This window comes from Sinocyclocheilus rhinocerous, unplaced genomic scaffold (assembly GCF_001515625.1).
Source record: "Sinocyclocheilus rhinocerous isolate Xijiao unplaced genomic scaffold, SAMN03320098_v1.1 scaffold19, whole genome shotgun sequence".
Classification (NCBI taxonomy): Eukaryota; Metazoa; Chordata; class Actinopteri; order Cypriniformes; family Cyprinidae; genus Sinocyclocheilus; species Sinocyclocheilus rhinocerous.
The window spans coordinates 1,595,059-1,613,475 of record NW_015638975.1 but is presented as its reverse complement, the minus strand read 5'-3'; the positions used below and the strand labels follow the sequence as shown (position 1 = coordinate 1,613,475).

General features: G+C 38.2%; 3 protein-coding genes, 1 long non-coding RNA gene and 1 pseudogene across 4 annotated transcripts; 4 read left to right on the top strand and 1 right to left on the bottom strand.

Annotated features, from left to right (window-relative positions):
- The first annotated feature begins 2,309 nt into the window (after window positions 1–2,309).
- On the top strand, window positions 2,310–5,846 carry LOC107750611 (transmembrane protein with metallophosphoesterase domain-like). Its single transcript, XM_016566101.1, has 4 exons — window positions 2,310–3,421; window positions 3,778–3,888; window positions 5,102–5,205; window positions 5,237–5,846. Exons 1-4 carry the CDS (start codon window positions 2,701–2,703, stop codon window positions 5,420–5,422), a joined length of 1,122 nt encoding a protein of 373 aa, XP_016421587.1. The 5' UTR covers window positions 2,310–2,700; the 3' UTR covers window positions 5,423–5,846.
- A 684-nt stretch (window positions 5,847–6,530) lies between these two features.
- Window positions 6,531–7,770, bottom strand: LOC107750522 (exosome complex component MTR3). Its single transcript, XM_016565937.1, has one exon. It carries the CDS (start codon window positions 7,471–7,473, stop codon window positions 6,637–6,639), a length of 837 nt encoding a protein of 278 aa, XP_016421423.1. The 5' UTR covers window positions 7,474–7,770; the 3' UTR covers window positions 6,531–6,636.
- Window positions 7,771–9,610: 1,840 nt separating this feature from the next.
- On the top strand, window positions 9,611–10,975 carry LOC107750525 (uncharacterized). Its single transcript, XR_001641151.1, has 3 exons — window positions 9,611–9,765; window positions 10,377–10,428; window positions 10,615–10,975. It is a non-coding gene; the product is annotated as an uncharacterized LOC107750525 (long non-coding RNA).
- Window positions 10,976–11,382: 407 nt separating this feature from the next.
- LOC107750523 (gamma-secretase subunit Aph-1b-like) lies at window positions 11,383–12,819 on the top strand. The gene is made up of 2 exons (XM_016565938.1): window positions 11,383–11,776; window positions 12,588–12,819. The coding sequence occupies exons 1-2, from the start codon at window positions 11,664–11,666 to the stop codon at window positions 12,760–12,762; spliced, it is 288 nt and encodes a 95-aa protein (XP_016421424.1). The 5' UTR covers window positions 11,383–11,663; the 3' UTR covers window positions 12,763–12,819.
- Window positions 12,820–14,254: 1,435 nt separating this feature from the next.
- On the top strand, window positions 14,255–18,270 carry LOC107750521 (putative sodium-coupled neutral amino acid transporter 8; annotated as a pseudogene).
- The last annotated feature ends 147 nt before the right edge of the window (window positions 18,271–18,417 follow it).

Here is an 18,417-nt window from a genome sequence, read left to right as displayed (position 1 = left end):
ATAAATCGTCCTAAGCTGTTTTCCTGATTGATTACAGCAAAAACAACAATAATCGAATTTATGCTAACCTTGGCTAATATAATTTTTTTTTTTTACGTGTTTAGCTTTTATATATTTCATTTGTGGTGCTTTAATTAATGTATTTATTTATTTGAATAGATTAGCCAACCTAGTTGTCATTGGTGACTAGTACTGCAGTGTGTATACAATGCCTGAAACAAACCTCTACAAATATAACTTATCTATGGCCTAATAAAATGAATATAAACTAGCCGGGAGTGAGTATCCTGTGTCATTCATTAACTCTTGTTTATTTTGTATATAGCCATTGTTTCTGTTACTTACATAAGCTACATGCCTACTGATAAAATGTTTCTTGTAGTTAAAATGTTAATATTGTAATCATTATAATTTGTTATTGATTATATAATACAGTGCATAAACCTTAAAGCATTATTCTGATGGCACAGTCTTCTTGGACATCAAGAAGGAGGACACCTCTAGGTCAGCAGCTACTCCAAGAATATTATTTTTAAATTTGGATAAGAAATCATACATATGTCATCATCAATAGTGTCATAATATGGCTTTGATTTGCTTTTGTGATATTACCACATATATTTATCGTCATGTAAATTCATTGTCTTGTTTCAGACTGGATGTGGAGCTTAAGTCACTGGTAGCTGATCATTGTGTGAACTGAACACACACAGAGGCTGTATTCATTGAGTGCCAAGGCCCTGTTTTAATAATTATCTCAGATACATTTGTGGAGGTTTGTTTCAGGCATTGTATACACACTGCAGTAATCACCAATGACAACTAGGTTGGCTAATCTATTAAAAAAATAAATAAATTAAAGCCCCACAAATGAAATATATAAAAGCTAAACACATCAAAAAGAAAAAAAAAACGATATTAGCCTAGGTTAGCATAAGTTAGTCGATTATAGTTTGTTTTGCTGTAATCAATCAAGCAAAACAGCTTATAGACGATTTATCATATTATTACACAAACTATGCGGTTTTGACACTGTTGCAGTTGAGTGATTCTATAATTGCAGGTACATTTGGTGTCCGAAGTCTTTTTTTTTTTTCTGCTTTTTTCAAAAGGTTATATTTTGTAATTATTTTAATACTGTGTTACTCATTGTTATGAATTACAAGATAACTTGAAATCGCATCATATGACCCCTTTAAACACGTAGTGATTTGAGAAGCCTGCACTAATATTTTCAGTTCTGTTCGTTTGCGCGTTGTTTCAAGGACACGCCCACATTAGGGGAACTAATGAATAATCACGTAAACTCCACCCACTGGAACAGTTTTTCACAGGAACTGAATATTACCGGCAGGAGTTCCGGTGAATTCTGTTCCCCTGTTTCCCCTTCGACGCGCATGCGTGAAATCCCGACGTCATGATTTCGAAGCGGAAAATGTGTGCTTTATTATCTCAAGCGTCAGTTTATGATGTTATTTCCTACTTTCCATCAACATAAGGTATATTTCACGTTGTTTGTCAAATACATAAGTAGAATGTATTGTTTTTGGAGGTTTTATAGCTCAGTCTTTCGTGGCTTAGGCTACAGCTAACTTTACCTTTGAGAAACTCTGTATAACAGCTAATGCGTCAAGTTTAATAAACGAATTTCGACGGTCGTTTACATTATTATATTATTGTTATGTTGTTGTTGTTGTTGGTGTGTGTCGGGGTTGTCACACAACCTTATGTTTTCCATAAATAAACCATATTGCACTGTACAATACTGTGTTGTTATTATTATTAAGCTACTCGCCTCTAGAAGAACTTTCATCTACAGAGGTGATGCTGGTGATGTATTTAAGTGTCATCATTATGTGTAACAACTTTAATCTACAGAACAGTCCCATACACCGAAAACACAGGGGGAACAGATTTTCCCAAAGGCCTGAGAAATATGGTTCCCCCCTCCCATATTCCCTTCTGAGGCTTCATAAAGCACTGCAGCGATGCTGAAGGGGAAACGGGAACTGAATTCACCGGAACACGCCATCACGGGCGGTAACATTTCCGTCACATGCTTGAGGTATTCGGCCAATCACAACGCACTGGATAGCTGGCCAATCAAAGCACACCTGTGGCATAGAGGAGAAACAATAATGTACAGTATGTGGAATATAATGTTTTTTTTTTAACCTTAAACCGCATAAACACATTTCATTACACCAAATACACAAAATAATGTTCTTTTTAGCAGCATCATATGACCCCTTTAAGAGCGTCACATTAACCACGCCTCTGTAATGTGACGAGCCAATGAAATTAGCGCACACACTTGTCACGCAGAAAGACGCTGTCAAAAGACCGACGTGTTTATATTTATTTTTTATATATTTTATATTTGTTTACACGATTGCGAATTGTGTAGTGGACGTTTATCAAGCTTGAGTGTGTAGCAATGTCTATATGCCCTTTTTAGTAGGAAACCGCAACAGTATTCTTCGTGTTGTTATCATAGCAGCCATCAAAGCTCTTGCAGCGTCTTTGTCTGCGGAAGTAGGTTTGTGTTGTTCTCTCCCATGTCCCAGTTAAAGAGAATGACTCAAATGAATTGACAGGTATGAGGAGCTCTTTTATCGTTCTTATAAGTTATACCGTGCTGTCATAAGAATGAATGTAGTATAGCTGCAACAGACTGTGCCGGGGTCAGTGACCGAGCACATGACGGTCCGTATGTTTGGATTTGGGCGCCTCTCCGCCGAGGGGAAAGTAGGAATCGCATCGGGAGTTGTTTTTTTCTCTATGCTTATATCCAGAACATTACTCTCAGAGCGGGTGAACAAAAACACTCGCGCTTCGTTGTTTCGCGTTCAGTTTCTCCTCTTCATCAACTCCCTGCTGCTCCTCGGCTCTCTCTACATATGGAAGCGCGTGGTGCGGCGACTGTGCGGAGCCAGAGGTGCACCTTCTGTCCCGCAGAGATGTTGGCGTCTTCTTGTCCTGCTGTTTCTTACTCTGGTGCACGGGAGCTACCTATGCATGTTTTTCCTCGTGGACACTGAGCCACACTGGTTATCATTGCTGAGTTTCTCCTGTTTGGGCATTTATGTCATCCTACTGTTCTTCCTGTTTGTTTTTGGCTGCCTTATCCGCCTTCGCAGGCTTCTCTCCCGCAGCCGAGGAGGAGAAGAGGATGCGGTCGCGAGCGGATCAGTCAGTCATATAGTGTTGGCAATGATATTAACAGCAATACTGGCAGTGTATGGGTTGGTAAATGCAGCCCAGCCTCCACGAGTAATTGAGGTGGAGATCCCAGTAGAGAAGCTCCCTGAGTCTTTGAACGGGCTCAGGTTGGTGCTTCTGTCCGACATACATCTGGGACCTACAGTAGGCCGCTCCAAACTACAGCGCATTGTGACTATGGTGAATGAGCTGAACCCAGGTAATTACAATTATATGGTATCTGTGTAATCTTTAAAGAGTTAAACGGATAGCACACCAAAAAAATTTAAATTCTGTCATCTTTTACTCTCCCTCGTGTCATTTCAAACCTGTATGACTGTCTTTCTTCTGTTGAACCTAAAGATATTTTTAAGAGTGTTGGTAACCAAACTGTATCCATTCCCATTTACTTCCATTGTATTAAAAAAATCGAAATATATTTGTTCAACAAAACAAAGTGATTGTTACAGGTTTGTAACTACATGCAAATGATGCCAGAAGTTTCATTTTTTTGGGTGGACTATCCCTTTAACATGTACCTGATATTGATTTTACTCCTTGTGTTTGTTGCTGTAGATGTGGTGGTGATTGTCGGTGACCTGACTGACTCTCAGGTGACTCGATTGAAGAGCGCTGCAGAACCACTGGGACAGATGAAGGCTCAACTGGGCTCCTATTTTGCTACAGGTCTGTCTTAGTAGCTGTTTGATACATGATGTTTTATTAAAGGGGTCATCAGATGCCCATTTTCCACAAGTTGATATGATTCTTTAAGGTCTTGATGAAAAGTCTATAACATACTTTGGTTAAAATTTCTCTATGATAGTGTAAAACAACACCCTCTGTTCATAGCGATCCGTTTCATTGCATGTCCCTTTAAATGCTAATAAGCTCCGCTCACCCCGCCCCTCTCTTCCGTGGGGTGATGCACTGTTCTCTGAGAGATGGTAAATTTTAGCCGCATTCATAGTGAAACTTGCTAACTAGCACATTATTAGGAAAGGCGATTTGCAAAGATTCATAAAAGAACCTTATACTCACTTCTTCTGTAGATGAAGCTGGATCCCGAATGATTCGCGCGAACATAGTCGCATTTAGGTAGATCGGGGGCACATTCCCTTCAAAACAAACGTAATCCACTGCGTCTTTAGCAGCTCAGATGTCGGGAGTAAATGACGATTGCCATCTTCATTATTTCATCCAACAACAAAGCACCTCAATCGCTTGGGAGACAATCTTGTCTACACCCGCTCCGGCGTCAAAACGATGGCGGACTGATGACAGCTCACTCAGGGCGGGTCTGTGATTAAACCAAAGACTGACGCCACTGTCAATCAACAATCATGGGAGGGGCCTGTGCAGAACGGCGTCATTCTGCCAAGAATCTGAGAATGGCTTGATATGAGAAAGTGGTTTGGATTTATCGGGATTTAAAAAGAAAAACATTTGGTGGATTTTTATCATTATAGGGTGGTTGTGTACACGCACTGCCAACTCACATTTTAGTTCAAACAACATGTAAAAGTGAATTTTGCATCCGATGACCCCTTTAACAAAGTTCTGGAGGAGCAAGTTCAGATAATTAACCTAATTAATACGAGAGGAGCACAATCAGTAATCAATCCAGTTAACAAGATAAGGGGTGTATATAGACACAGCAGACTTACCTCTGTTCCTTGACAGTTTTCCAGCATCCCTCCACCACCCAATCTCCGCACTTACAACTATTCCTATCCTAATTCTTCGGACCAAAATTCCGAGCTCGGAGCCCTCCCCTTGGACAGCACGCCAAATACGCATAACCTTTACTCTGTTTATTATATGTAAGTGTGAACTAGTGAAAAGGATGTAAATGAACATTTTGTGCACATCTTCACATTCATTATTGTGTGACTTTCAGGCAATCATGACTACTACACTGCCGATGTTGAAGGCTGGTTTGAGCTCTTGCGCTCAATGGGGATTCAGTCTCTTCATAACAGCCATGCAAAAGTGTTCCGTCCTGAACAAACAATTTTGCATTTGTGTAGGTCACACACACGCTGGTCAGCTGTTCCCCCTCACCATCCTGGCATTCCTGATGAATCCATTTTTCTGTGGACTCTACCGTGTCTCTGAACACACTATGGTCTATGTGACCCCTGGAACCGGTCATTATGGCATTCCGATGAGAATTGCAAGCCGTTCAGAAATTACAAACATTATATTGAAACGTGCTTGAGAGCCTCACACTGTGCAGTGCAGGGATCAAACACACAATCGCATCCATACATGTTCATTACCTCATTTCCCTGCATGCTGTCACAGTTATACATGTATTACATAGTAATGTATGCATAATATATCGGTCAAATATACTAGAGTTTGCACTACAATTTGCTTGAGCAATCTTACAAGCGATCTGTTTTACTATAGAGAATGAGACATTTTACACGTTTTAGTTGCCATCTATTTTCTTAATGTGGTATTGTAATTTGTTTGCCAAAACATGCTAAAAATCCAAGCACTTTAATATTTGAATATTCACATTCCAAAAGTGCCAGTTTATTTTAAATTACTAGATGTATTTTTACTGTTTTACTCAGGCCCCTTTCATCAGTTTTAATGATAGTTCATTACAAAATTAAAAAAATTAATTCAGTGCACTGTTTCGACTGTCACATTTGTGTGAGTCTATCAGGGACTTCATTAATTATCTGTTGTGACAAAAATTTGGATTAAAGGTTATTACTATAGCAAATCACCAGTCTCAAAATGCATCTTTTCTAAAAATGCCACGTGAGCTGCATGTTGTTTCATATATGTGACTCTGGACCACAAAACTAATCATAAGTAGCACCGGTATATTTGTAGCAATAGCCAACAATAAATTGTATGGGTCAAAATTATAAATTTTTCTTTTATGCCAAAAATCATTAGGAAATTAAGTCATGTTCCATGAAGATATTTTGTAATTTCCTACCGTAAATATATCAAAACTTAATTTTTTGATTAGTAATATGAATTGCTAAGAACTTACTTTGGACAACTGTAAAGGCGATTTTCTCAATATTTAGATTTTTTTTTTTTTGCATCCTCAGATTCCAGATATTCAAATAGTTGTATATCAGCCAAATATTGTCTTATACTAACAAATCGTACATCAATGGAAAGCTTATTTATTCAGCGTTCAGGTGATGTATATCTTTCTGACTGGTTTCTAAGGGTTTTAATAAAACCCTTATGACTGGTTTTGTGGTCCAGGGTCACATATTTGCAACCATACCTACCGCATAAAAAACAGCAACACTTGTGGAATGAAGAAATAATAGAAAATATATTTGCAACTTCCGATACGTTTATTTCATTAGTACTACGCTGTTGCACTTTTAAGTGTAGAAAGCATGATAAGCAATGCACATAAACAATATATTCACTTTTATTTTCCTCAAAACTTTACGATCGTGGCAAGTAAAAGTCTATTTTTCGGGTAGGAGGAGCTTTCTTCTTCACAGCCCGCGCCAGCGCTTGCTGTAGCACCGGATAGAGTTTGTGACAGCCATCCATGCAGGTTCTCACAGCATCGGCCAGTGTGTCTTCCCGCATCTCTCCGTCCGCATTCAGACCAGACACTTGATTCAGATTGGGAAGCAGAGCCACGGTGACACACCCCTGGTTCTCCCCGTAACCCTCCAGCCAGCTCCCACACTCCTCTGAGTATGAAGGGTCAACGAGACACGTGTTTCCATTCTGCCGCAGCGCACAACCCAACACCACATCATACATCTCAATACCGCCATCCGCCAGGGCCATAGAGGCGCATGTCACCGCATGCGCAAGGATCGAGCCGTCGTTCTCCAGAACCATGACATTAACCTCAATCTGAGAGCGCGGGTACCTGTGTAGGCAGACCCCTGGCTGCAAGCCCTCCAGTAGAGTCTGGGACAGATCTCTTTCCTCGCTGCCTTGGATCCAGGCACCCCGTTTCAAACATGAAAACGGAGCGAGCCTAAAGTCGCAAACAAGGCGACCGGTTTTCATGTCTGTTTCGTCCTTGCGTTCAATTTCTCTCGGCCCGTACACCGAGCATATAATCTTGGTGTTTCCAGCCTCGAGGTATGCGGAGCCCTTAGCCTGGCTGATCAGCCCGCAGCGCGCAAACACCGGCCGCACCTCTCCATTCCCCCTGACGCCTTGCCTGCTGCTGGCCTCGGGAGCTTTGTCTGGAGAAAGAAAGAGCAGCGGGGACTGCGACTCCTCCGGTCCACGGATACGTTTTGTGTCAACAGGCATTTTCAATAAACCCACGTGTTTACGGGAACATTACTTCTCAGGAGCGAAACTGTTCAAGTCTTGCTCGAGGAATCAAATGCGACAGGAGACTGCTAGTTACGCTCTACCGCCATCTGTCGGATAGGCGTGACATGACACAGCGGGAAATCGAGGTATGTCAGTTTGGGATGTTTCATTTCAAAGTTATATTTTGCTGCGTATTATTCACATTTTTATAAACCACACAAGATCATGTTTGTTCAGACCATCTGAATGCATAGCCTATATGTCTATATGTTGCTCAACAAACTCTGACAGCCATGTAGCCTAACAAATTCTGGAAGTTCACAAACAGCCTATACTTAATTTTCATTGCTTTGTGAACTTCCATCACTTTTTGTTAACCTCTTTAAAAATAAATGAAATAACGCTTATTCCTGAGTGCAGCCTATTCTTTGGCTCCTGTAGGCCTACAATATTCAATGTAAATGTAATGTAAGACTATAGGCTACTTTCTATATAGCCTATTTACATTCTCCTACATTTGTAGTTTTACTGTTTTAAATGAAATTTTAATATATATTTGCAATATAAATGTAAACATGCTATTTTATGAATATTGTCTGATTGGAATCCGGTAATGGCTTTTTAAAAGTAAGAGAGCCTCCTCACCATTAATAAATTAAATTAATATTCTTTAGAAATCTGAATATTATGTAGTGGAAAAAAGTAAACGAAGCAAAGAAATGGGAGTTCACAAACAAACAGAGTTTGTTTTAGGCCCTTTAAAGGGGTCATATGATGCGATTTCAATTTTTCCTTTCTCTTTGGAGTGTTACAAGCTCTTGGTGCATAAAGAAGATCTGTAAAGTTGCAAAGACTAAAGTCTCAAATCCAAAGAGATCAAATTCCTCCTAACATGCATCTTTAGAAAAACAATCATTTTACTCGGAACCCACCGTTACAAACACTAGCAAGTCTTTACAATATTTCTCACCTTGGGATGACATTTTTAAGGGGTCTTACTTGAGACAGCCTCACTCACTATACTAAACTGAACAAGTGCGGATGCTTTGGACGCAAACGCTCCAGAGGGAAACTTCCAAATCGTTTTCGTATTAGAATACAACAGAGCTGGAGAATGGAGGAACTGGCCCGGGAGAGTATCCGCAGCATCAGTCTGCTGTCCAGGCCTGCGCGGGGTTCGGACGTCCCGCGACTCGGATTCAACCTCTTCATGACCTCGGTGGCCTTTTTGGTGGTTGTGCAGGATCAGCTGGATAAGCGTAAGTTACGTGTGTGCTTGTGTTGTTCCATATGAGTTATTATGTTTCAGTGTGAGTAACTGTAACCGGTGAATGTGTATATATACACATGACAAAGACACAAAAGGATCTTTTACCCTTTTGAACATTACACCAAATACACAAAATAATGTTCTTTTTAGCAGCATCATATGACCCCTTTAAGAGGCACGTGCCTCAAGCAGCGCTTCAAATTAATGTTTGTTCAAAGGGTTTAAACAGGGTCGCAGCACTAATTAATTTGTCACGGCGCTGCACTTTATAAAATAACACCGAATTCCTCCTGTTGTAGTCAAAACGAGGGTCTCGTTTGATAAAGAAGCTTAAGTAGTCGCTCCTGTGTGAAATCAGCTGCAAATTCCTCCTAACATGCATCTTTAGAAAAACAATCATTTTACTCGGAACCCACCGTTACAAACACTAGCAAGTCTATACAATATTTCTCACCTTGGGATGACATTTTTAAGGGGTCTTACTTGAGACAGCCTCACTCACTATACTAAACTGAACAAGTGCGGATGCTTTGGACGCAAACGCTCCAGAGGGAAACTTCCAAATCGTTTTCGTATTAGAATACAACAGAGCTGGAGAATGGAGGAACTGGCCCGGGAGAGTATCCGCAGCATCAGTCTGCTGTCCAGGCCTGCGCGGGGTTCGGACGTCCCGCGACTCGGATTCAACCTCTTCATGATCTCGGTGGCCTTTTTGGTGGTTGTGCAGGATCAGCTGGATAAGCGTAAGTTGTGTGTGCTTTGTGTTGTTCCGTATGAGTTATTATGTTTCAGTGTGAGTAACTGTAACAGGTGAATGTGTAAGTGATTCTAACTGAAATATTGCGCTTTTGGGAACGACGGGCCATAATTACATCTGTGTTTGAGAGTCGGTGCCGTCTGATTCTAACAATTCTCTGGATCACTGTGACTCTCCTCATCGCCATCTACATACCAGACATGAGTGAGGCCATCAGCGTAATCGGGGGAATTAGCGCTTTCTTTCTTTCTTTTTCCTGGTGAGACACTCAATTAAACAATTACAATCTCACCAACACACATTAAGCATGCATAAATACTCTACCGTTCAAAAGTTTTGGGTTGGTAAGATTCATTAATATTTATGCTCACCAAGGCTGCATTTATTTGATCAAAAATACAGTAAAAACGGTAATATTATGGAATATTAATACAATTAAACTTTTATTCCTGTGATGGCAAAAGCTGTATTTTCAGCATCCATTAATCTAGTCTTCAGCGTCATATGATCCATCATCTTATATGAAATCATTCTTATATGCTGATTTGGTGCTCAAGAAACATTTCATATTATTATTATTATTACAGTTGAAAACAGTTGTGCTGCCTAATGTTATTGTGAAAGCTATGAAACATTTTGTCAGAATTCTTTGATAAATAGAAAGTTTAAAAGTACAGCATTTATTTGAAATAGACATCTTTTGTAACAATGTAAAAGTATTCAATTTTAATTAATTTAATGCATCCTTGCTAAATAAAAGTATAAATTTATTTGGGGGAAAAAGAAGCTTTTGAATGATAGTGTACATACATATACATTCAAAGAGACTGTGAGATAATATTGACCAATGGGTTTTTTTTTTTTGGGTAGGGCTGTGTCTCATTTTTTCCATGCAGACAGAGCCTATAAATCGCAGGATCAGGTGTGTAACATCTTGTGTATGTTTAAAGAGAGCCAAGTCAAGTCATTTTAATTTCCTGACTATTTCCTCTGGTCTCTTATTCTAGCCGTTTTTCATATATTCATAGTGTATCTAAAAATACAGTTTTGAATTACTTTCTCCCTTTTACACACACCTTCTTTAATTTATTTTGTTTGTTCCTTCCAGAGCTCTCTTGACAGGGTGGGGTGTGGTGACTGTCGTTACTGGAGCTTTTATCTTTGGCCAGAGCACATCTATAGCTGTTATGGAGCTGATGCACAAGTTTTAATTTACGTCATGGTCTTCATCATTTGGAATATCATTGTCTTGACAAAATGTGTTTATATATTTGATTGATGAATGATAAACCGTATGATACTTGAAACTGGGGAAGAGTAGCAGCTACATGTTTTAGAAGAAAATGTCACACCACAGTGCCTTATGCTTGTATTGCTGTTACTGCTCAGTTTTATATGTTGTGTGTGTTTGTGCGTGTGTGACTAAGAAAATGTGTTGGAGGATTTTTGTTTATATATTTATTATATTGCGTAGGTTTAGACAAGAAGAGTAGATTTATTTAAATGTGTTATATGGAATGAATATTGAAGTATGTGAATACAAATATAAAGAATGACTTTGGAACATTTGCAATAACTTATTAAAATGAATTAACATTTGCCTTAATGTGAGTGTGTATGAAACACTGTTCATGATATGGTGTTGTAATGCCAAAAATGAAATTAACCAGGAAAAGAGACATTTTTTTATTGTGCTAATTTGACCATATTAATCTTTTTAGAACAGCATTTATTTATGTGTCTAATGTGGATATTTAGATCTGTTGCACTGTAAACAAGAATTCATGCATTCAAAATAGGTTTGGGTCAAGTTCGTAGGACAATAGCAGGGTTAAATAATTCTGGAAAGAAAAGGAATTCAGTGGATGAGGTAAGAAAACTGATCCCAAACACATCGGGTCACATGACAAGGAACCGGAAGTAGGTTAACCTTAGACGTTGAGCTGGACTGTTTGGAGCGCAGAGCTGAACCCAGTCAACCTATTTCGAAGAAAACGCGCACAATAAACGCCTCGTTAACTCTTGGTATATGGTGCTTATACGAAGCGATTAAAAGCCGTAGACTCATGGATGAAGTGTGTTGATAGCCTCTGAGGGCACTTAACCGTGTGAAGTGGCAGTCATTTGAGTGAATTAGCAGGTTAGCCGAGCTCCATCATGACAGTGGCGGTGTTTTTCGGCTGTACGTTCATCGCTTTCGGGCCAGCAGTCGCTTTGTTCCTGTTTACAATCGCCAGGGACCCGCTGCGCGTGATCTTCCTCATAGCAGGGTAGGTTTCTGGGCAGATGGGCTTCCCTCATCCCCCGCTGTGAGTGCGGTTCAGTGTGATACAGCCTGTTTTTATATAGTCTATGGATACAGCATTGTATCTGGGCTCAGAACTGCCTTCAAATCTGCTGCTTGTTTACACAAATCACTAGGATCTGAGGCTTAGAAATATCATTACAAGATACAACTTTAAACTCTAACAACTTTAAATGCAAAGAGAAGTTTGGAAATTGAAAGATATTTAAACGAATAGTTTGGGGTCAGTAAGATTTCTTTAATAATTGTGTTCAGCAAGAATGCATTAAACTGATTAAAAGTGAGAGTAAGACTTTTACATGACGTTCTTTTAAAGTTTATATTCATAAAAAAATTGTTTCCACAAAAATATGAAACGGCACAATGAAGAATGATTTCTGAAGATCATATGACACTAAAAACTGTAGTATAATAGCTGCTGAAAAAATCAGCTTGCGGTTGTAAAATGTATTTAGAGAAATTATTTGTTTTAAATTGTAATAATATTTCTCAATGTATTTTTGATCAAATCAATGCAGCCTTGGTAAGACTTGTTTAAAAAACATTAAAAACAAAAATCTTACCGACCTCAGACGACAGTAGTGTATATTTTGAACAAGAGGGTGAACAATGATAGGAATTATTATTATTATTATTTTTTTGAACTAGCTACTCTTTTAAGAGCACTAGCAAGCAATGGAATGGGGAGGGAAGGTTTTGGTGACTGGGAATTTTTGAGCAGTTTAAAAAAAAAAAAATATGTGACAGTATTTGTAACATGATTGTGTTTGTTTCAGGGCTTTCTTCTGGCTGGTGTCTTTGTTGCTGTCCTCTCTTGTGTGGTTCATCACAGTTCAGATCAGCAACAAGAACAGTGCAGCTCAGCAGAGAGGGCTGCTCATCTTCGGGGTTGTGCTCTCTGTGCTGCTTCAGGAGGCATTCAGATATGGTTACTACAGATTGCTGAAGTAAGAATTAACTGTTCATTTTCTGTGTTTGAAAGGAGCCACATAATCAATAAACCTAAATATAATGGAATATCGTGTTCTTGAGCATTGACTGCATTAATATAACACTAAACAGTGGCAGGGCTGTATTTTGTGTGTTTGCTTTGAGGTCATGTGAATGCTAGTTTACACTTGAACCTACACTTCACTTTTAGATAAACACATTTGAAATGTGCTGAATTTTCAGCAGCCATTACTCCAGTCTTTAGTGACGCATGATTCTTCAGAAATCATTGTGATATGCTGATTTGGTGCTCAAGAAACATTTATTATTATCATCAGTGTTGAAAACCGTTGTGCTGCTTAAGATTTTTGTGGAAACCGTGATACATTGTTTTTTTTTTCAGGATTCTTTGATGATTAGAAATCTCAAAAGAACAGAATTTATTTGAAAGGCCGGGACACGGCATCAACAGTATGTGAGGGGCGTAACATTTCCGTCTCACGCTTGAGGTATTCGGCCAATCACAACGCATTGGATAGCTGGCCAATCACAGCACACCTCGCTCTTCAGACCGATTAGCTTTGTAAAAATCGACGTGTTTCAGAAAGGCGGGGCATAGAGGAGAAACAATAATGTACAGTATGTGGAAAATAATGTGTTTTTTAAACTTTAAACCGCATAAACACATTTCATTACACCAAATACACAAAATAATGTTCTTTTTAGCAGCATCATATGACTCCTTTAAATCAATGTGTTAAACGAATTAAGTAATCTACCCAGCACTGTTCCCGAATAGCCTTGGCTCCTCTCCTAAATTTAATGTAAATGTAATGTAAATACACAGAAAAAAAATTTCTTTCTTTATATATTTCTTTATATATTCTTTATATATTTACATTACATTTGCATTATGTTTTACAGCCAGCTGTAATATATTTATTATATTATATTTAAAAGTGACAGAGCCTCCACACTATTAAATTAAATTAATATGATTTATAAATCCGAATATTATGTAGTGGAAATAAATGTAAACGAAGCAAAGAAATGAAAGTTCACAAACAAATTTGAGTTTTAGTCCCTTTAAGAGGCACGTGCCTCAAGCAAGCGCTTCAAATGAATGTTTGTTCAAAGGGCTCGAACAGGGTCGCTAGACGAGCACTAATTAAATTGCCACGGCGCTTCACTTTAGAAAATAACATGAATTCCTCCTGTTTTAGACAAAACGAGGGTCTCGTTTGATAAGGAAGCTGAAGTAGCCTATAGTCGCTCCTGTGTGAAATCAGCTGCAAATTCCTCCTAACGAGCATCATTAGAAAAGCAATCATTTAGACTCGGAACCCACCGTTACAAACGCTAACAAGTCTTTACAATATTTCTCACCTTGGGATGACATTTTTAAGGGGTCTTACTTGAGACAGCCTCACTCGCTATACTAAACGGAACAAAGATTCTGCACTAGTGCGGATGCTTTGGACATAACGCTCCACTTTTACAGAGGGAAGCTTCTTAGGTCGTTTTCGTATTAGAATAGGCTACAACAGAACGTTAGTATTGTGATTATTTTCAGCCTTCGCACTGAGCATGGAGGAACTGGCCCGGGAGAGTATACGCAGCATCAGTCTGCTATCCAAACCTGCGCGGGGCTCGGACGTCCCGCGACTTGGATCGTTTGGGGCCATATTCATCATGCTTAAATCTGCCCTCGGCGCGGGACTCCTTAACTTTCCATGGGCTTTTGAGAAGGCTGGCGGCGTGAACACAGCCATCAGTGTGGAGATGGTGCGTTGTAATTCTGACAAGTGTAGATGAGTCATGTTTTTTTTTCAGCAGAGAACAGTGAGCAGAGTCAAATTATTATTATTATCGTTATTAATATTATTGTTTATTTATTTATTTTTTTGAAAGACTATCTTTAAACCACTGATAACTTGTATACATCTTGCTGTACAAGCATTTGTGTGACAGTTTTCAATCAAATCATCCTTTGAGATATTCTGTATTAATACAAAATTTACATTCAGTACTGTCTTTGAATAAGTTTTTTAACGATTTTTAAGAGAAATCTCTTATATTCAGAAAGCTACATTTGTGATCAAAATACAGTAAAACAGTAATATTGTAAAATATTATTACAGTTTAAAATAACTGTTTTCTATTTTAATATATTTTAAAATGTAATTTATTCCTGTGATGGCAAAGCTGAATTTTCAGCAGCAATTATTCCAGTCTTTAGTGTCACATGATCCTTCAGAAATCATTCTAATATGTTGATTTGGTGCTCTGTTATTATTAATAGTTCTTATTATTATCAGTTTTAGTAATACTTTAGTAATACTTCTTTCAGTATTCTTTGATGAATAGAAAGTTTAATGAATATTTATTTAAAAAAAATAACATTTTGTAACATTTTAAATGTCTTTGCTATCACTTTTGATCAACTTAATGTGTCTTTTCTGAATAAAAGAATTTATATTTATTCATTCCTCTTTTTTTTCAATGTAGTGTATCACGGTTTCCACAAAAATATTAAGCAGCAAAAACAGTTTTTAATTGAAAGGTGATAGGTATTTTAGAGTAAACTACATTCTTTAATCAGCAAGGAACTTTTAAAGAAACAGCCGTAAGCCTTTTTACACAGCAGTGCTAATGTGGATACGGCCGAAAAAGAATATGTAGATTGTGATGCAATTCAACATCTTTCTCTCAGGTATCTCTGGTTTTTCTCATAAGCGGGTTGGTCATTCTCGGCTACGCCTCATCAATCAGTCGGCAGAACACGTATCATGATGTGGTACGAGAGGTGTGTGGACAGAGGATTGGCCATCTGTGTGAGATCTGCTTTGTTTTCAACCTCTTCATGATCTCTGTGGCCTTTTTGGTGGTTGTGCAGGATCAGCTGGATAAGCGTAAGTTGTGTGTGCTTTGTGTTGTTCCGTATGAGTTATTATGTTTCAGTGTGAGTAACTGTAACCGGTGAATGTGTATATATACACATGACAAAGACACAAAAGGATCTTTTACCCTTTTGAACATAAGTGTCTGTGTGTTTCAGTGTGTCTGTCTCTGTATGAGACAGTGACGGGAAATACAGAAGGAGAGATGCCATATCACTGGTACACAGATCACCGTTTTGCGCTCTTTGTCACGTGCTTCATTATCATCCTTCCACTCTCTGTACCCAAAGAGATCGGCATCCAGAAATACACCAGGTGTGTTAAAAGCTGACACATATATCTGCTACTCCCTAAATCTTTTTTATACCACCTTCTAGCCTTTTTAATGTCTAGTGAAAAGTACTACATATTTCCCTCAATCTCCTACCACTGTCCCACTTTAACCTGCTGTATCCATCATTAACTCTTAATGTTTCTTTGTGTTTAATGCTTTGTGTCCAGTGTATTGGGAACTCTGGCTGCTACATACCTGAGTGTAGCTATTATCGCAAAATATTATCTAAAAGATGAGCACACAGCAGACCTCACACCAGAGCACAGTCAAGGGTGAGTTATATGTAAAGAACATGTTTTCCATAAAGTTGAGTTCATGTATATATTATTCATAAGAGTTTAATATCAGTGGTTTGTTTGGGTTATTTGTAACAGATTGGACTCATGGGCCTCTATGTTCAGTGTGGTCCCTACTATCTGTTTTGGTTTCCAGGTCAGATTCTCTAAAAAATTATTAGATAACAATCAGTATGCAAATATTATTTCTGTGCAGAGATAAAATTATTATTTCTTTAAATCAACGGTGCCCTATTTGCAAATTTCTGTGTTGTACATTTGACCATTGTGATTGCTGAAAGCTCATAAACTGTAATCTTTATTTATATTACAGTGTCATGAAGCTTGTATTGCTATATACAGCAGCATGGAAAACAAAAAGATTACACACTGGGTTTTCATCTCAGTCACTTCTATGATTTTCTGCCTGATTATTTATACTCTCACAGGTGAGTCATATTTGTAGAGCTCAATCTATAGTGTTATTATTATAAATATTTTCATGTAAGTTTTTGAGTTTTAAATAAGAGACTGACACTTTGTTGCAATATGGCAGGTGTGTTTGGTTTTCTTACATTTGGGCGAGAAGTAGCCTCAGATATCCTGATGTCATATCCTGGAAATGATGTAATGATGATTATTGCTAGGCTGCTGTTTGGGATTTCGATCGTCACCATCTATCCTATAATACTGCTGCTGGGAAGGTACCGTAAACCACAAATAAATGTGCATATAGCTCCCTACACACACACTGTGTACACACACTCATGTGTCAATGATTGCGTCTTGTTCACAGGTCAGTGATTCTAACTGAAATATTGCGCTTTTGGGAACGACGGGCCATAATTACATCTGTGTTTGAGAGTCGGTGCCGTCTGATTCTAACAATTCTCTGGATCACTGTGACTCTCCTCATCGCCATCTACATACCAGACATGAGTGAGGCCATCAGCGTAATCGGGGGAATTAGCGCTTTCTTTCTTTCTTTTTCCTGGTGAGACACTCAATTAAACAATTACAATCTCACCAACACACATTAAGCATGCATAAATACTCTACCGTTCAAAAGTTTTGGGTTGGTAAGATTCATTAATATTTATGCTCACCAAGGCTGCATTTATTTGATCAAAAATACAGTAAAAACGGTAATATTATGGAATTTTAATACAATTAAACGTTTATTCCTGTGATGGCAAAAGCTGTATTTTCAGCATCCATTAATCTAGTCTTCAGCGTCATATGATCCATCATCTTATATGAAATCATTCTTATATGCTGATTTGGTGCTCAAGAAACATTTCATATTATTATTATTATTACAGTTGAAAACAGTTGTGCTGCCTAATGTTATTGTGAAAGCTATGAAACATTTTGTCAGAATTCTTTGATAAATAGAAAGTTTAAAAGTACAGCATTTATTTGAAATAGACATCTTTTGTAACAATGTAAAAGTATTCAATTTTAATTAATTTAATGCATCCTTGCTAAATAAAAGTATAAATTTATTTGGGGGAAAAAGAAGCTTTTGAATGATAGTGTACATACATATACATTCAAAGAGACTGTGAGATAATATTGACCAATGGGTTTTTTTTTTTTGGGTAGGGCTGTGTCTCATTTTTTCCATGCAGACAGAGCCTATAAATCGCAGGATCAGGTGTGTAACATCTTGTGTATGCTTAAAGAGAGCCAAGTCAAGTCATTTTAATTTCCTGACTATTTCCTCTGGTCTCTTATTCTAGCCGTTTTTCATATATTCATAGTGTATCTAAAAATACAGTTTTGAATTACTTTCTCCCTTTTACACACACCTTCTTTAATTTATTTTGTTTGTTCCTTCCAGAGCTCTCTTGACAGGGTGGGGTGTGGTGACTGTCGTTACTGGAGCTTTTATCTTTGGCCAGAGCACATCTATAGCTGTTATGGAGCTGATGCACAAGTTTTAATTTACGTCATGGTCTTCATCATTTGGAATATCATTGTCTTGACAAAATGTGTTTATATATTTGATTGATGAATGATAAACCGTATGATACTTGAAACTGGGGAAGAGTAGCAGCTACATGTTTTAGAAGAAAATGTCACACCACAGTGCCTTATGCTTGTATTGCTGTTACTGCTCAGTTTTATATGTTGTGTGTGTTTGTGCGTGTGTGACTAAGAAAAT